Below are 17,500 nucleotides of genomic sequence, written 5' to 3' on the forward strand. Positions count from 1 at the left end.
CACTGCACGCTGCGTGAATTCTGGCTTGAATGGACGCCGGTTTTATCAAAATACTCAGGGGTCTTAAGGAAATCGCAGATTTCACCCATATCAACGGCAAAGGAAGGATTTTTTGTACAAAGGCCGCCCACAAAAATCGAGGAGAAAGAAAGAGGGGGACTCAAAACAAGCTTAGCTCGAACGCGACCCTCATCGGAAAAGGTATGAACCTCATTATGGATTTCTTGGTAGATAAATTTAGATGGGTTTTGACTCATAAGAAATTTTGAAAAGCGAGTTTCATACTTAGATTGGGTTTTGGTGTTTTGTCTCCGTAGACAATTGACTGCTGAGATTAATCCAAGGAAGGTTAGAGGTCGAACTTGCAAGTTATATTTAATCTGAAAAGCAGCAAGGGAAAAGAAATTGGAGGATTCATCCATTAAATGTTTAACTTGCGTAATACCCTTAACAAGCCAGTCTTTATAAAAACACAGGCTTATTCTGAATTCTTATCAGAGAGTTTTGCCACAAAGGTGACGACAAAAGATGTTCTTCAGATACTCTCGTTTCCTGGAAAAAACGTCTGACCAAATTACAAGTATTTCTTTCAGAAAAAGGTCTGATATTTTTAAGTTGTTAACATCTTTTTTGTTAAGATTTCCTTTTAGTATCGTTTCGCCTCCATTTCTTTCAAGTTCGGAATCAAAGAGTAGCTTCCATTTAGTACGATTTTTAGGGTCCAGATATTTGTGGATCCATGTAGCTTTATTTGTTAAAAGAAGCTCTGTCAATCATTTTTAGTCCTCCTTCGGAATAGTCATTAATCATTATCTTTCGTTTGATTTTGTCTCATTTATCATTCCATAGAAACTTATAGAAAATTGTGTTAATTTCTTTAATCGCTTCATGATTAGTTTGCAGAGTTGAAAATATGTAGACTAACTGAGATGCAACCAGGTTCTTCAAAACTGCTATTTTCCCTAATAATTTGAGTCCGCGAAATTTTCCGCATTCTAGCATCGATCTAATTTTTTCAAAATTTTCGTTGTAATTTAAGGATATTATTATATTGGGGTCCGTATTAAAATCGAGGATAAAGAAAGAGGGAGACTCAAAACAAGCTTAGCTCAAACGAGACCCTCATCGGAAAAGGTATGCACATCATTAAGGATTAAACCTGTTAATGATGTCCATTATTACTTGCTACTCAAGATGCATTTAAAGCAGGTCAAATCAGTCTATATTCACGTCAATGGGGAGAAATTACACATGATCCCTCAATACTGCAGTTTGTTAAAGGGATAAAAAATTGAGTTCAAACCAGGAGTAACCCCTTCCCAAACTTGAGTGCGATCTAGCACATTTAATCAATCACAATCTGACATTGTTGCATTGGAAATTGATAAATTGCTTTCAAAAGGACTACTCCAGGTCTCCTCCTCAGAGGAGTGTGTTTCGACCAGTTTGTACAATACTACCATTTTAGGATGGATACCCTTGAATCAGCCATTCGGCTAATGAAACCAGGATGTTTTATGGCATCTATTGACCTTAAAGATGCCTACTACTCGGTACCAGTGACCGAAGAGGACCAGAAATACTTAAAATTCATTTTCAACGAAACACTTTACAAGTATACATGTTTACCAATTGGGTGTCAAGTGCCCCACGTATCTTTACTAAGTTACTAAAACCTGTATATGCATGGCTACGCACACAGGGCCATGTAAATCTAGGATACATCGATGACTCCTACTTACAGGGGGCAGCTATGTGGAATGTAGTACCAAGTCAAAGCCACTGCCTTTTTGTTGAAGTGACTAGGCTTTCACCTGCACGCCACAAAATCTGTTATCATCCCCACTCAGAATCTCACATTTTTTGGGGTTCAAGCTAGACTCCAGAAGCACGACAGTTGCACCAACTGATGAGAAAATTCCCCAAACAGTAGAAGCCTGCAAAAGATTACAAACCACAACAAAACCTCAAATCTCAGATGTTGCAGAAGTTACTGGCCTCATATTTTCGAACTTCCCAGGGGTCCAATTTGGACACCCCTTGAAAGCACTAAGCATATCAATATCTTGTAAGCAGCCTTCTTTGCCCTTAAGTCATTTTGCAAACAAGCACCTGAGGGTCATATCCAGTTGCAGATGGAGAACACCACAGCAGTTTCATATATTAATAATATGGGGGGCTCTAGATCACTGGAATTAAATTGCCTTGCCCAAGAAGTCTGGGATTGGTGCATCCAGCGGAAGTTGTGGATCTCAGCTACCCAAATTGCGGGCAAATTAAATGTTGATGCAGATACTAAATCCCGACATTTTCAGGATAAGCATGAATGGATGCTTGATAGGGTAGTATTTAATGACATTCTGTCACTATACCCAGGGTTAAACATAGATTAATTTGCTTCCAGGATTAACAAACAGTTGGAGGTCTATTCCTCTTGGAAACCTGATCCTGGGTGTGCATTTGTAGATGCCTTCAGTATTGCCTGGAGCAAATTTAACAATTATGCTTTCCCCCCTTAAGCATAACTCCCAGATGCATTTAGAAAATTACTCAAGACCAAGCCCAAGGAATTTTAATCATCCCAGTATGGCCAACACAACCCTGGTTCTCACAGGCCCTTCAGGTACTTTACAACCAGCCATGGATCCTCAAGCCAACCAACAGACTACCGCAAGATGTCCATCACCACCAACCACACCCACTACACAACAAGCTACGACTAATGGCTTGTCCACTCTCCGGGAATCCTTTAAAAAGGGCAATGTTTCTCCAGAAATTACCACGATCTTCATAGCCTCCTGGCGAGACAGCACAAAGATACAATATAAAGTCCACCTTGAGAAGTGGTTGGCATTTTGTCGTCAAAGGTGCATCTCTTACAGTTCACCAAATGTAAATGAGGCCCTGGACTTCCTCATGGTTCTTTAGAATGAGGGACTTATATACTCTACCATTAACACAGCAAGGTCTGCTCTTTCGTCCATCATTACTCTCGAAAGTGGGGAGAATGTTGAATCTCACCCCTTAGTAGTGCGGTTCTTCAAGGGCATTTATGAACTCAGAAAACCCCAACCCAAATACAATTCTATTTGGGATGTGTCTAAAGTTTTGGATTACCTCAGGAAGTTACACCCACTCAACGCCCTTACCCTGAAGAAGTTAACTTTAAAATTAGTCATGTTATTGTTGATTGCTACGGGACGGAGAGGCCAGGATATTCACTTACTTTTCCTACAGCGCATGAGCATGGCAACCACCAGCTGCCAATTTTAAATGTTGGAACACACTAGCAAATCAGGAAAGAAGGGTAATCCCCTAACTATCTATGTTTACACTCCCGATCCTTCACTTTGCCCTCTGTTGACATTGAAAGAATACATTTTAAGAACTGCACCATTGCGGAAGAGCGAGACACGATTATTTCGGAGTTTCATCCAGCCTCATAAGGCATTGACCCGCGACACAATCTCATGGTTGACCAAGAATGTGTTGAAACTGTCTGGTATTGATGTAACTCAGTTTACTGCACAAAGTACTAGAACAGGGGTCGCCTCAAAGGCCAGTGTAAAGGATGTGCCACTTGATGTGATCCTGAGAAACATTGGGTGGGAGTCAGCACAGACTTTCCACAAGTTTTACCACAAACCAGTGTGGAATGAAATTAACATGTCTGACACTATTTTGTCTTTAAAATAGGCCTAAATGGCATGTCTTGAACTTTAATCCAGGGAGCTAATTATTGTTATTTGTTGACATTATGTTTGTGTACTCATAAAGGGGTTACTCGTGGAACACACTGTCCTGTAGTACCTGAGATACTTTTAACTTAGCACCTCTATCTTGTGCTAGCTGACAGTACACCCTAGTTTTCCTCCTGTCTTTGGGTGAACTACTTTATGGAATAGCTGATTAAGCCAACTTTCACATTATGTCTTGTGCAGTGCCTCTGTCAGCGCTTTAAAGTCTCATGGGATCTCCATGCCTCCGGTCATGTGATAGAATGGTAAATTAAACGAGACTTACCTGTAGGTTGAAGTTTGATTGAGATTCTATCCCATGACCACAGGAGGCATAGGAGATCACGTGGCCCCCTTATACCCTCCCTTCTGGGGACAGAGATGCCACTCCTCAGCATGTGGTTTAACTGACACACCCCCTGCAGTTTTGAAAAATGACCTGACGCATGCGCTGTGCTATCTCATGTGGTCTCCTTTGCCTCCTGTGGTCATGTGATAATCTCAATCAAACTTCAACTTACAGGTAAGTCTCGTCTAATTTTACCATTTTGTTTGATTTATTTGATTATTCTTGAGCTTTAACTTAAAGCCTAATTATTTAACAGCGGAAAATCTGCCTTTTTCATAACTATTTGTGTTAATTATCAATTATCCTACGAAATCGTGTGGAATATGACCTTATACTTTGCCGACGAGACCGTAGGTCGAGTTGGCTAAAATCAGTCGATATTCCGCAAGATTGAGTTGGATAATTGTTTTATTATTCAACACATTGATGACAAAGCACAATTTTCTCCGTTTATTGGAAAAAAAAAGCTGAAAAAACTACCTTTTTTCTCCGCGATACACAAAATTACGTATATCGCAGGATATCTGTTGAGTACGCACGACGAATATTAAGCACGCTATGACCATATTTGGACATTGTCTCAATGTGTTGAATAATAATAGACCATATTCGTATTCGTGGTATTGGACTGGAATTAGCTTGCACTGAAGGCTAATGCAGGGCAATATATTACAGTATTTGCATTTGAAAAGATTCCCCCGCATTAGCCATCATTGCAAGGCATGTAGTTCCAGTCCAATACTGAGAATACGAATATGGTCTATTGATTCACCGAAGAGAGAAGAAGGGCGTGTTTTTAGTTTCTAAAAAAAAATGAAAATGATCACTCGAATTACCCCCAAAACTTTTACGAAGTCTTTAAACGGAATATCGTTTATTCACGTGGGGAGGTTCCAAATTACTACCTTTTTCGAGGAAAAACAATCGACTGCTTTTCATCTCAGTTAAAAGAATGAATACACACAACAAACAGCAAATTCTCCGTGTGCCTTATGTTCCCGCTGTTAGGCCATGACCGCTCACGTGAGGCCCAGTTGTTAAATCACCAAGAGAAAATGAGGGGACAGAGAGGGAGGCTCCCGGTCCAGCCCTTGGGATATGTCATGTCCACGAATTCAAGGTTATTTTTAGACGGGTGGAAGTCTTCCGAGACGTCCGCATGCAGGTCAACCTCGGTCTGATGTTTGAAAGAAAAGCAAAGATTTCATGTAATGGCGGACAAAGTGGACTTGGCGTTTGTACATGCGGACGTCTCGGAAGACAGACTTCCGCTAGAACAAAGACTTTCGCTCGTCTAAAAATAACTTTCGTGGACATGACATATCCCGGCCAACGCCCTGAGCCTCACTCTCTGTCCCCTCATTTTCTCTTGATCACCGGTTCAATTTCCTGTCGACATCACTCGGGTCCCTTATAAATGGATAGACTGTCTAAGCCTTCTCGGATAAGGACTTTAAAACTTTTTCAAACTTCATAAATTTCGTCCAATGTTAAAGGGGAACTAAAGGCAAAAAAAGCCTTTTTTATTTACACTTTTAACTATGTGGTTAGTGCTCTCGGTTCTGGACCAGGTGGCCCGGGTTCGGGTCCTGGCCGAAGACATTGTGTTCTTGGGCAAGACACTTTACTCTCACGGTGCCTCTCTCCACCCAGGTGTATAAATGAGTTTCCGGCGAATTTAATGCTGGGGTAACCCTGCGATGGACTGGCATCCTACCCAAGGTAACGAATAATCTTTGCAAAACAATCAGGCCTTCCGCTGTTAAGAGAACACAAAACAGATGCGTGGTCTGAGAGATATCGGTCGGCCACAGGAACGCTAGAGATGACTGGATCATCCTCACGCGTTGTCATCAAATCAAGCGTATGGTCGCTCACATGAGTTGGTACATTCAAATGCTGCTTCAGTCTCATTGACGCCAGTAAATCCAAAAATGCTCTTGCATCAGGGTCGTCTTCGACATCCACATGGAAATTATAGTCTCCAGTTAGAATAAGAGACTCCGGGGATAGAATAATTGTCTCGAGATAAGAACCAAACTCCTCTAAAAACACACGAGGCGTGATGGGGTGTGCTTCAGAATACGGCGGGCGATAAACAACAACTAGCTTAGCCCTTAGTGAGCTAAAACTAACTCGCCACTCTGAATACTCAAAAGACGATTCCTCCCCTGCAGCAATCTTTTTCACATCGATGGCTTTCTTGAACAATAGTCCAGTTCCACCACCCCGCCGCCCATTCCGATCTTGCCGAATGAATGAATGAGATTCCGGGGAATAAATCTCAAGTTTTGCTGCAGTATCCTTCTCTGTTAACCACGTTTCAGTGAGCTGATCAGTGGAGCTGATGTATTCCCGTAAACAAGCAGTTTTGGACTTCACAGATCGCACATTAGCATGGCAAAGAGTTAGCATTGGTGAACGGTCTTTTTGTGTTGGCAACAATGGACTACGCTCAACAACAATGAAGTTGGCAGTTCGGCGAGAGGTGTCGGAGTGAATATTTAATTCGCTGACTTCAGAATGCAAATTACCAGTCACTTTGTTCACAATTTTGCTCCAAAAACCCAGAATAACCCATTTGAACTGATGGTTGCCTTGAATTTGATACGAGTGTAGCTATAGGCTCTCCTTTTCAAACGCCCCGCCCGACTTCCTCGGCGAGTTGGTTTCACTCGGGTAATGCCAGCCCGAACCAGGTTTGTCCGAACTGCAGGGCTCAATGGTTGCGAGACGGACATGGTCGAAAGGATAGAAAAATTAATAAAGTCGCCCTTCCATAATTTAGTGCCATTTCAAGACGATGACACTTAAGAAAAGCCTTCCGGTGGTGTCGTGGACAATAAGCGCCCGTTAGAAGTTGAATTCAGCAAAAAAACTCGAGAGCCGAAAATGCGTGTGCTGCCGCAGGGCGCTCACTGTACTTGTTCCGTCAAGATGATGGCCGGATGATAGACACGTTCTTTTTTGCGACTTCGTCTTGGTCCATAAACACTCAAAGCGAAAATAAAAACAATGCTTATGCAAAATTTTGGATATTGGCTAATTTTTAGCCTTTTTTGAAACCACTGGTAAGTCTCTCAGCTACATACACATAAATAGAAAAGAATATGCATGCTCACCTCACGTAAGGCAGCCTTACATGAAAGGTCCCGATGAAAATCGCGAGTAAGAATAAAGACAAACAGAACAGGAGCGAACATGAAAATATTGTTTCAAAAGATGGCCGTATTTATGCTAGAGGACATCTAAGACGTCCAGACGCATTAAACGTCTGACCGTAAGTGCAACTAATATAATTACGGGACGCTTAAGATGTAAGACGTCTGAGACGTCTTAGACGTCCTCTAGCATAAATACGGCCAATTTCTTAAGTTGCTACTTTGACCAAAAAATAACCAAATTCTTCTTTTTCTTTGGATTTCAAAACTATGTTAACTAAACACTAGCTGACACAAGTCTTAAGCCTTGATTAAAAAAAAAATGACCAACGTCATACGAATCAATGCGAAGAATCAAGTACCTATCAGCATTGTGGGTAAAAACATCAAGGAAGGAGAGGAGTTTACCTATCTTGGCGCCAAAGTCAATAAAAAAGGAGGTGGGATGGAGGACTTACAGAACAACAGACTTTCAAAGGCAAGAGGGACATATATTAGGCTAATTAAGATCTGGAACTCCAAGAGCATCTCAAAGAGAACGAAGATGAAACTGTACAAGACCCTCGTCTTGCCTGTATTGATGTATGGATGTGAGACCTGGAAAATGACCAAGAGCGATGAACACGTTCTCAACGTGTTTCAAAACAAATGCCTCCGGAAGGTTCACAACATACGTTGGCAAGATCACATCACCACCAAAGAGTTACTAGCCAGAGCGGAAATGTCACCAGTGAGTCAGGAAGTAAAGAGAAGAAGATGGAAGTTCATTGGCCACATTCTAAGGGAGGACAGAGCGAGTGATACAAGGACGGCGTTAAATTGGGGGGACCAAACACAACGTGGAGAAGGACCGTTGAGAGGGAGATGAAAGAAGGAGGATGGGGTTCGTGGGAAGAGGTGCGGGGCGTTGCGGTAGACAGACAGACATGGAAAGCTTCTGTGGAGGCCCTATGTGCCACCTGGCACGCGGAGGATAGGTAACAGGTAAAAAAAACAAAAGACACTGTAATTTTCCTAGTAATATTATGGTCAGGCATTACTAACTTCAGGATCATGGGAGAGCTGGGTAGAGGAGAATATGACGTCAAAGACAGTTTAAGAATGCAATGCGTGTGTACGCCGCTGAAATAATATGCAGCCCGGAAAATTCGGGCTTTCAGACTCTTAAACTCGTCTCTTGCATATGTCATAGGCTGGAATTTAAAGCTCGTGAGGAAATAACATCATTCTTTCCTGGATCCAACCCTCCGAAGTACAATCGGTCACTTTTGAAGGTGGGTTATGGCGGACTGTAAAGTCCAAAACTTATAATCAATTAAAGTAAACGGCCTTTCTGTTAAAACCAAAGTTCAAAATTTTGCCGGTCCGGTGTTATGCAAACACGCTTTCAAAATCTGAAGAAAGAAAAAGAAGTGACTTTTCAATCATAGTAACACAAATTACACTTTCAATTTTAAAATATAATCACGAATAAAATAACTTGTAATAAACACGATATTCATGCCCCCTACATCCGGTCTCCCAAACATTGAATCGCTGTCTGCAAAAGAAATGCAATTGGAACAAGGACGGTGGTTCTTTCGATGTACCATTCGAGCAGATGCAGCTGATCGTGCTCCCCGGACATGATCCTGGCTTCGATTCAGTTCAATGTGGTAATGGAACTTTACTCACTATGATTTGACGTGTCTGATATCAAAATAACATCTGCAAAGATATGCAAATTTAACGTCTTTGATATTTACGTTAAACTAAACAAGTGAATCTTCTAAACATTGAAAAAAAACTGCTAACGACTTGAACTTCCCCATTCATTTTTGAGTGATAGTCTTCCCGGTGGATCACGTGACAACGTTGGCGGGTAAAGCTCTAGAGGGGATGGGGGATTATTTGGGAAAGTCAAGTCATTATTGACCACGTGATCATATTTGACCAGGAAGATGCTCCCAGTTGTGAAAAGGTGATTATAGGGCACAGATTTTTTTGGTTCGTCTTTTTTTTACCAATGATTTCCACTATGAATGAAGAAGAGATCTTGATCATTCGAAAATAACATGACAGGAGAATGACAAAAAATTGAAACAAAAACAAAAAAAATTGAAAAAAAAAAAAAAAAAGGACACACCGACCCCGGCCCCGCGTTTTGGCTACTACAGCCTACGATTTTTTGTTCACGGCTTTGCGATTTTTCAAAGCGAGTGAATAAAAATCGTACGAGCGAAACAACCACGAAATTATTTGTTTATTCGAACAACAGAGATTAGACGATGAAGTGAGTTTTCTTCACTCCAAGATTCTAAAAGTTCAACATCGGTGCACGATAAAATGAGTTTAATATTCACCCAAAAACGTAAAAAGCGTCAACAATTCCTTTTCAAAAATTCAGCAAAATGACAAAAAAAATTATGAAAGCTTTTTTTTGTCTTTGTTTGTTCGTTTGTTTGTTTGTTTTTTAAGTAAATTATAATCATCATCAATGTTAAGGCCTCAGTCTCTTCCATCGAGGCAACGCTTCGTCGAGGCAACAAGTGCAGCGTTCCTTGAATGGAAAATAAAACGGATTTAACGAACAAAGTTAAACACAGATTCAACTGGTTGCACGTTTTCTGCTTTATTTATGTACCATGATTCCATTTTTTCCCGAAACAATAACTCATACCAAAAGTAATCTAGCATTTATCAAAAACTGTTAGCAGAAAACAACGGCATTTTTTACCACAATTGCTTGTAATCTCGCAATCTGACTTTCCCCTGCAGTTGTGAGTGGAATTCTTTTGAAAGGAAGAGAGAATGTTGGCATTTGTTTTCCCCAGTCACGTCCTTCATTGTGCATAATGTGTATGGCACTTAAAAAACTTATTCTGTCTACCTTGTGCCTGCATGGAGTTGACTTACCATGTTCAATGTTGTTGTCTTCAAATTCGTCTGACACAAATTGGGACCATTGTCATTTTTTTTTATAGACAGAGGTAAGCCGTGTGTAACAAACATCTCTTCTATATACTTGATAACTTTGCTGATTTGGTTACGGCTACTTCAAAGAATCGACTGAAATAGTCAACTATAACCAGCAGGTACTCTCCAGTTGGGCGCGGTTCTAAAAGGGTGCTGGCACTTGGGCATTAAAGACATGAATGTATAGTAAAAGACAAACAAATGGTGCGCTATAGTGGCCTGGAATAGAACGAGGGACTAAGTTGAAGTGCCGGACATGTTATGTTTGCCACCCCCTTTGGAAAGACGCTGTCCTCAGAACCGTAAACTGCCAACACAACTTTGGCAAGATCCTGCAGTGTACCCTTCGTTGGAATGGAAATTGAAATGAAAGGAAATCAACTAGCAACACGCGTCCACAGAAAAACAACCAACAAAGGCCTCTTACTGCACTATCAAAGTCACGTTGACAATAAGTATAAACACTCACTCTTGAAAACAATGCAAATTCGCGCACTAGTCTTTCATCTTCTCCAGATCTTTTTGCTGATGAATGTAACAACTTGAGGTCAATGTTCCTAAAATTGAAGTATCATCCGCGGCTTATCGAATCGACCATCAACAGTTTCATCCGTTCACAAGATCAAACCGAACCACAGCACCAAATCCCACTAGATCAGCCCATTAGAATTGTCTTGCCGTTCAAAGATCAGAGGTCGGCCGACGCTTTACGAAAAGATCTCAGCGAACTCAGCAAGAAAATCATTGACGACATCAAAGGTGTGGAGGCCAAACCTCCCCTAATTAACCAACATTGCGTTGTCTACAAATTTTCATGTAATCAGTGTGAGAAAGATTATGTCAGATACACATCCCGACACCTCTTTCAACGCATCGCCGAACATGAACATTCTTCTATAGGTAAACACTTGAAAGAAGAACACAGACTGCAACCAACTAATCTACAAGACCATATTTACAGTTCTAAAGAAATTCCGCACAAAGTTTGACTGTCTAATCTACGAGATGCTGTTCATCGGTAACCGACATAAAACCAAAACTTAACACACTTAATTACACGCAATCGGATTCAATTCGCGCGAAAATTTTTACATAACAACTGAACATTTTAATACCCTTTTCAATTTCTTACATATTTTCATACTACTACTACTACTACTACTACTACTACTACTACTACTACTACTACTACTACTACTACTACTACTACTACTACTACTACTACTACTACTACTACTACTACTACTACTACTACTACTACTACTACTATATATCAATTCAGTCTATCATGTACTTCGAACTCTATAATGATGACATGCAGTCACCGAAACGTCGTTCTATTGTTATATCGCTTATATTTATTCTAAAGTGCTTCACGGAACATTATTATAATTATTATTATTATTATTATTAGTAGTTGTAGTAGTAGTAGTAGTAGTAGTAGTAGTAGTAGTAGTAGTTGTAGTATGATTATTATTATTATTATCATCAGCAGCAGCAGCAGCAGTAGTAGTAGTAGTAGTAGTAGTAGTAGTAGTAGTAGTAGTAGTAGTAGTAGTAGTAGTAACATTATTATTATTATTATTATTATTATCTTTAAACAAGGCTATCGCAATTTCAGGTCTTTCAGCTTTAAGTGAAAACTTATTCGTGCTAATTTATTCCATATAAAGCGCCTTCACATGACATCACCGCGGGTATGTTAGTGTTTCAATCTGAAAGAAATGGCGGCCATGATTTTGTACCAAACTAATCCTCCGATTTTGATTCAATTACTTTCAGAAAGCCAATATGGCTGCTAGTCACTTGAGTGAAAGCGCTCTATTGCACTCAAAATCATCTGATTACCTATTCTTATATGAAAATTGGTTGCAAAATGATCTATCTACATGGAACTTTGATTGAAAACTAGCCATTTTCATAACTGATAGAATAACTGAGTAGATAAATGTTTTGAGCCAGACTATTTTAATTTAAAAAGTAGCCACTGAGTTGATTTTGTCTAGGCCCACAGCACAAATCAGGCTACTTTCTTAAGCTCAGGAGATTTCTGACGAACGAAGGACTTCACCCAGGTTTTTTTCAGAAGCAGGAAGGCTTTCGACTGGAGCGGAAGTCGGAAGTTGATTGAGGACCCTCGTAGATAATGCTGTTTTGGCAAGACCTATACGCTCTCTAGATAAAGATGAACTGCGGTATAACATTTCTTTCATCTTCTGTCGGAATCTCTGGCTGAACAGAGCATATACCAAAGGATTGACAGCTGAATTAAACATCATCAAAGTGTGAGCAATGAAAATCCCATCACTGATTGTTTTCTTCACAGTGAGGTGCAATATTATGTCTGTGATCCAAGAGATCTCAAACATGGCGGTACAGATCAAAACCATCAAGGTGACCCTCTTTCTTACTTTCAACACACCCTGTCCAAAACAAAAAAGGACGAAAATGAAATGTTATGTTAGAAAATAACATGTCCTCTCTTTTATGCCCTGTATTTTTATGGCCAAGTGGTACTGGGTAATGGGGAGGAAAGAATGGTAACTACGGCATCCCCTCTGAGGTCGTGCGTAGGTCATGTGACCTAAAAGTCCATTTGCTCGACACTCGCTTCGATTGATTGCGGTGAAAAGGTTTCTTTCAACCGCCGCCTCCTCCCCTTGTCTCATCCTCTGCGGCTTATACTTCCATTTGTTCCTGTATGCGTTTTTCATGAGCCGCACCTTTATTTTACTGGGCAAATTAATTGTAGAATTAAATGATGGATTTTATTATTCAAAAATTACGGCTATGGACCACAGTTTGTCGACATCCATATTAGGCCATTTGCATTGTTGTTTTGTTGCCCAGTAAACAGGGCTCATGCAGTGCAGCACAAAATTGGGGGCCCAGTTGTTAAGGCAGGAAGAGGCATAAATGATTAGGCAGCACATTGGGGCACCTTAGAACCAATCAGATTCCAGAATTTTCTTATAGTTACGATTATACACGTAATCGCGTTAAACGAGGTACGTCCATAAACGAACGCAGCTACAAAAATTACAAATTTATTCACAAAACTGTTCAACCTTTGAGCAATAAAGTAGAGAGATATGTCAAATTTAACAAAATCTGCAAATAGACCATTTTACATTTCTGTGCTCAGTTGCCAGGCCTTTGAATAAAAGCGAGGCTGGAGTTTACCTTGCTTTGATACAAACCTCACTGCTTTTCTCATTTTTTACATACGAAACTCTCGGCAGTGAGGTTTGGATCAAAGCAAGGTCAACTCCAGCCTTGCTTTTTTCAAAAGCCTGGTAACCGTGCACAGAACGTTAAAATGGTCTATTAAAGACATTTGATAAAAATGAGACAAATTTTCGATACACACTGGAAGCAGAAGACGATCAATGCAGGGTGAACAAAAACGACAGATTTCAAAAAAAAAATGCAAATTTTAAAAACATTGCAAAAAATACAAAAAAATTGCAGACCGAAATCTGAAAACTGCAAATTCAGATAAAATTACAAAATTTGGCAAAAGAAAAAAATGTTGAAAGCTACCTTAAAAAAAAAAAACACAAGGGCTAAGGTGGGCCCAACAAGAACGACAAATGTAAAACCGCGTTCAAACGGGTGCAACATTGTTGTTTTGTACACCCTGTTGCATGTTTTTGCCTGTTTCTGGGCGTTGTTGAACGAAGTTTGAGACTGATAAAATTTTTGAGCCGTGACCTCCGAAGAGTTGCGCAACAATATTGGAAACATTTGCAGAGCTCGTTTGAACATTGCTGGGGCAAGGCACTCGCATCAAATGTGTTGCAATGAGTTTATGTTCCTTGACTTACAATCCCGAAAAGGGAATCAGCTATCACCTGGTAAAGATAATGAACGATGAACGTCAGCTGTTTTCAAGTTTGTATCAGTCAGTGGGGCAATTCTTTTTTTAATGCTGACTGAATTGCCAATTATGTTACATGCGGTTGACAGAACGTACAAACCTCAATTTAATGAGAGCTATTATGGTCGTATTTATCGTGATGCTGTAATTGAAGGGCATGGATCTTGTATGTCTTTTAACAGACCTGACTATAAATTGCACTTCTGTTAACGTTGGTTTCTATAGTGTTGGTGTTTGGTGGCCAACTCGAAAGCAGTTGCTAGTTGCTACTTTGGTTACCACACACATTGAATGTAGAATTAGCTCTGTTTGTATTTTATTCAATTAAGTAATGAAGAGAATCTGTTATTGCTTTCATTTACATCTGTGAACTTACATTGTAAACAGCGCGAAATAAATTGAATTCAGTAAGGTAGTCTTTAAAATATTTGGTTCTCATACCAGGGATGTGTATTGTTATTGCGACCCACTAAGCGCTTTTTCTGTTGGAGGTAATCATTAGGAATAGCTGACTTACTCCAATATTCTCAGATTATCTATATAGGGTGTAAACAAAACCTGGGGTAAGCCATGGCCCACCATATGGCCCAAAAAAATAAAGAGAAAAACTCACTAGGTGACAAATTGCAAAAGGTGGAAAGATGTCATGAAAAAAATCAACTATCAACGTTGTAGTGAAAGATCTTCCGCAATAAAGAGAATATGCATACAACATTTGTTTGCCTCAATCAGCATTTGAAATCCTGGGTGTTTTTGAAGTACAGAGGAGCACCGAATATTTTAAAATTGTATAAAACTTTGTTTCGAGTTCTTTTGTTTCAGTTTTTGTGACGTCATCACACTGTCTCAAGACTGTTCAGTCCTTTATTTTTCTGTTTCTTTCGAGCTCTTACGCTTCTGTCAAATTGCTGCCATCAGTGATGAGGGAATTCTTGGAAAGCGCAAAGTTTACCGAGGGGGTAGGGAGTCGGGATGACTTCCTCCAAATCTACCCACCTTGGTAAATTTGCCCCGCACTCCCTCGCAGATTGCACGTGCCATTACAACCAAAGAGGGTGGCAATTTCACGGAAAACTACGATATTGGATGAGTCATATCAAGTGAAGTAATGATCCTCGCAGTTATAAACGCAACTTTAGCAATTGCGTAGTGAAGCCTGCTGGCATATCCGCAGTTCAATATATGACTCAATTCATATATCATTTCATCGTTGATTCATTCATCATGGAAACATTAGAACCCACAAATGACCAGCTCCTAACGTCAGTGGCTTCATACCACAGTTGCTAAGGAGCGTCCAAACGTTATCTTAAGGTCACTAGTCCTGAATTTCGCTGGCTTCTCTACGCAACTTGCGTTCATAACTGCGAGGACCATAGCTTCACTGACTGTCTCCTCTACTTTCAAAAAGAGCCCCCAAATCCCGAACTTGGATCGACTGCACTGCGTGGTGGTATTGACAAGTATTGCAATCTTCTCCTACACCCCCTCTGCACCGGGTGCATGTGTAGTTGCGACAAAGGTGAACTTTTTTGGCAACGGGATTTCTGCCTTGTATGCAATTAAGGAATACATGATAATGCTTATTGTCAAATATTTGTTTGCAGTGTTGGAGGAAGAGTCTTTCATCCACGTGATTCCGTTTGTGTTCATCAGCACCAGCCTTCAAGTCCTTCCAGCCCCCTTTTTTTTTCCCCCTATAATATGGATTAACTGAAAGGGCGTTGCATTAGTTGGGGAAACGGCAGGATTCGCTGGGCGTCCTCGAAGGATAGTAATGCGAAGAGGATCACTTGAAGTTTCTGCTGTGTATTCTCCGGGACTTTTCTCACTTGCAAGCAGATCTACAATAGTTGCTCTTGAAAGCGACTCTTGGGTCTCTATACAGATTTCATTGGATCACGTGATTTACGCCGGGGTCTGGATGAGTGCAACAGGTCGTCTCCTACCAGCAATTGTATTAACGCCAAATGTGGTTAAATTATTAGATCCGAAGGAAAGAAAAAAGACCTCAAGGTAAGGTGCAAACGGGACCTGGAGTCCCATTCAAGGCACCTCCCAGCTAAATCGGTAAAAATCTTAAGAAATGCATATTAAACTATTCTGGTATCCACAATTACGTGCAATACCCTATGAGCGTGGTTTGTTGGGGTCAAATACATTAGCTAATTCATCTTTGTACAAATTACTTATACTGTTCTCAAAAGCCTTTATGTTTAGAAAGTCGCAGGGCTGAATTAATTTACATATAAGGTTCCATAATTTAATATTGCGATTAAAGAAAGAGGACTGATAGGTGGCTGTTATACAGAAAGGCGTCTCCAAGTACTTTATATCACTTGATTGAGATCGTCCAGTATGGCCGTGACTAACTTAATAAAGCTAATATCAATGTCAATATAGCGATACAAAGCCTTATAAAGAAATACAACATCCTTGACCTCGCGGTCAGAGGTAAGCGGCAGCAAATTCAGATGAATCAGTGTTTCTTTGTAGGACGGTTCACCTTGCTTGATCTGTACAATCCAGCGTGTAGCTCTTCAATATATGGACGCTTTCAGCTTTCTGCTTTAGAGTTGAGTGGCTGGGAGACCACACTTCAGTTGACGTAGGTCAGCATGGGATAAGTGCGACGAAGAAGACCGAGTAGCTTATTCGCTTTAGCGGAGACCATGGGAACTTGAGTTTCCCACGTTAATTACTTATTATCAGGACACCGAGATCTTTCTCCTCGTTCACGCATTAAGTCAACGTGGCCAAGGTGGTAGTCATAGCGCACTGGATTTTTCTTCCGCGTCACTGTTAAGACCTTGCACTTTGATGCGTTGAAATTAATATTATTGCAATGACTCCAGGAATCTAGGCTTGTTAATGCTTGCTGCAATTTATCTGCATCCAGATACTTCCATACAGCTTGGTGTCATCTGCGTAAAGGGCTGACAGAGAACCATCAGGCAGGGCACTTGGCAGGTCGTTGATAAAGATAATGAAGAGTAATGGGCCAAGCAGATTTCCTTTGGGCATTCCGGAGGTTACAGGGGCCAAACTGGAGGTGAATCCATCTACAACAACTCGTTGCTGCCTATGCTGCAGATAGTTCTTGAACCAATCAAGTAGATGTCTAACTACTCCATATCTGTCAAGCTTCTGAGGGAGGATGGCGTGGTCGACAGAGTCAAACGCTTTGGCAAAGTCCAAATACAGGATGTCTGGTGAACACTTACTTCTACTTTTCCCGGCTTAAATTTGGAAAGGAGTTCTCAAGAGGATTTTCACGAAAGGCCTTGGCGATAACATGGGAAAACAGCTTGCCTTTAGCTTGTACCCGAGGCACTCTTTATCAGAGGCAATAGAGGTTAACAAAATGGCTCTGAGGATCTTAACCCATCTCGAACTGACTCCTTCTCTACAAGTTGCG

General features: G+C 40.6%; 1 protein-coding gene and 2 long non-coding RNA genes across 3 annotated transcripts in view; 2 read left to right on the forward strand and 1 right to left on the reverse strand.

The window, feature by feature from the left end:
- LOC138021269 (uncharacterized) overlaps window positions 1–17,500 on the forward strand; it is a 102,987-nt gene that overhangs the window by 57,004 nt on the left and 28,483 nt on the right. The gene's annotated exons all lie outside the window — the stretch shown is intronic.
- Window positions 1–17,500, forward strand: part of LOC138021329 (uncharacterized) — a 31,798-nt gene that overhangs the window by 5,845 nt on the left and 8,453 nt on the right. The window lies entirely within an intron of this gene.
- The window catches only part of LOC138021199 (neuropeptide FF receptor 1-like), a 32,145-nt gene continuing 26,444 nt past the window's right edge, over window positions 11,800–17,500 (reverse strand). Inside the window, exon 5 of the mRNA XM_068868083.1 lies at window positions 11,800–12,625. Coding sequence (XP_068724184.1) covers window positions 12,242–12,625 — 384 coding nt within the window. The 3' untranslated portion in view covers window positions 11,800–12,241. The remainder of the gene's footprint in view (window positions 12,626–17,500) is intronic.

The sequence above is a fragment of the Montipora capricornis genome, chromosome 1 (genome assembly GCF_036669925.1).
Source record: "Montipora capricornis isolate CH-2021 chromosome 1, ASM3666992v2, whole genome shotgun sequence".
Lineage (NCBI taxonomy): Eukaryota > Metazoa > Cnidaria > Anthozoa > Scleractinia > Acroporidae > Montipora > Montipora capricornis.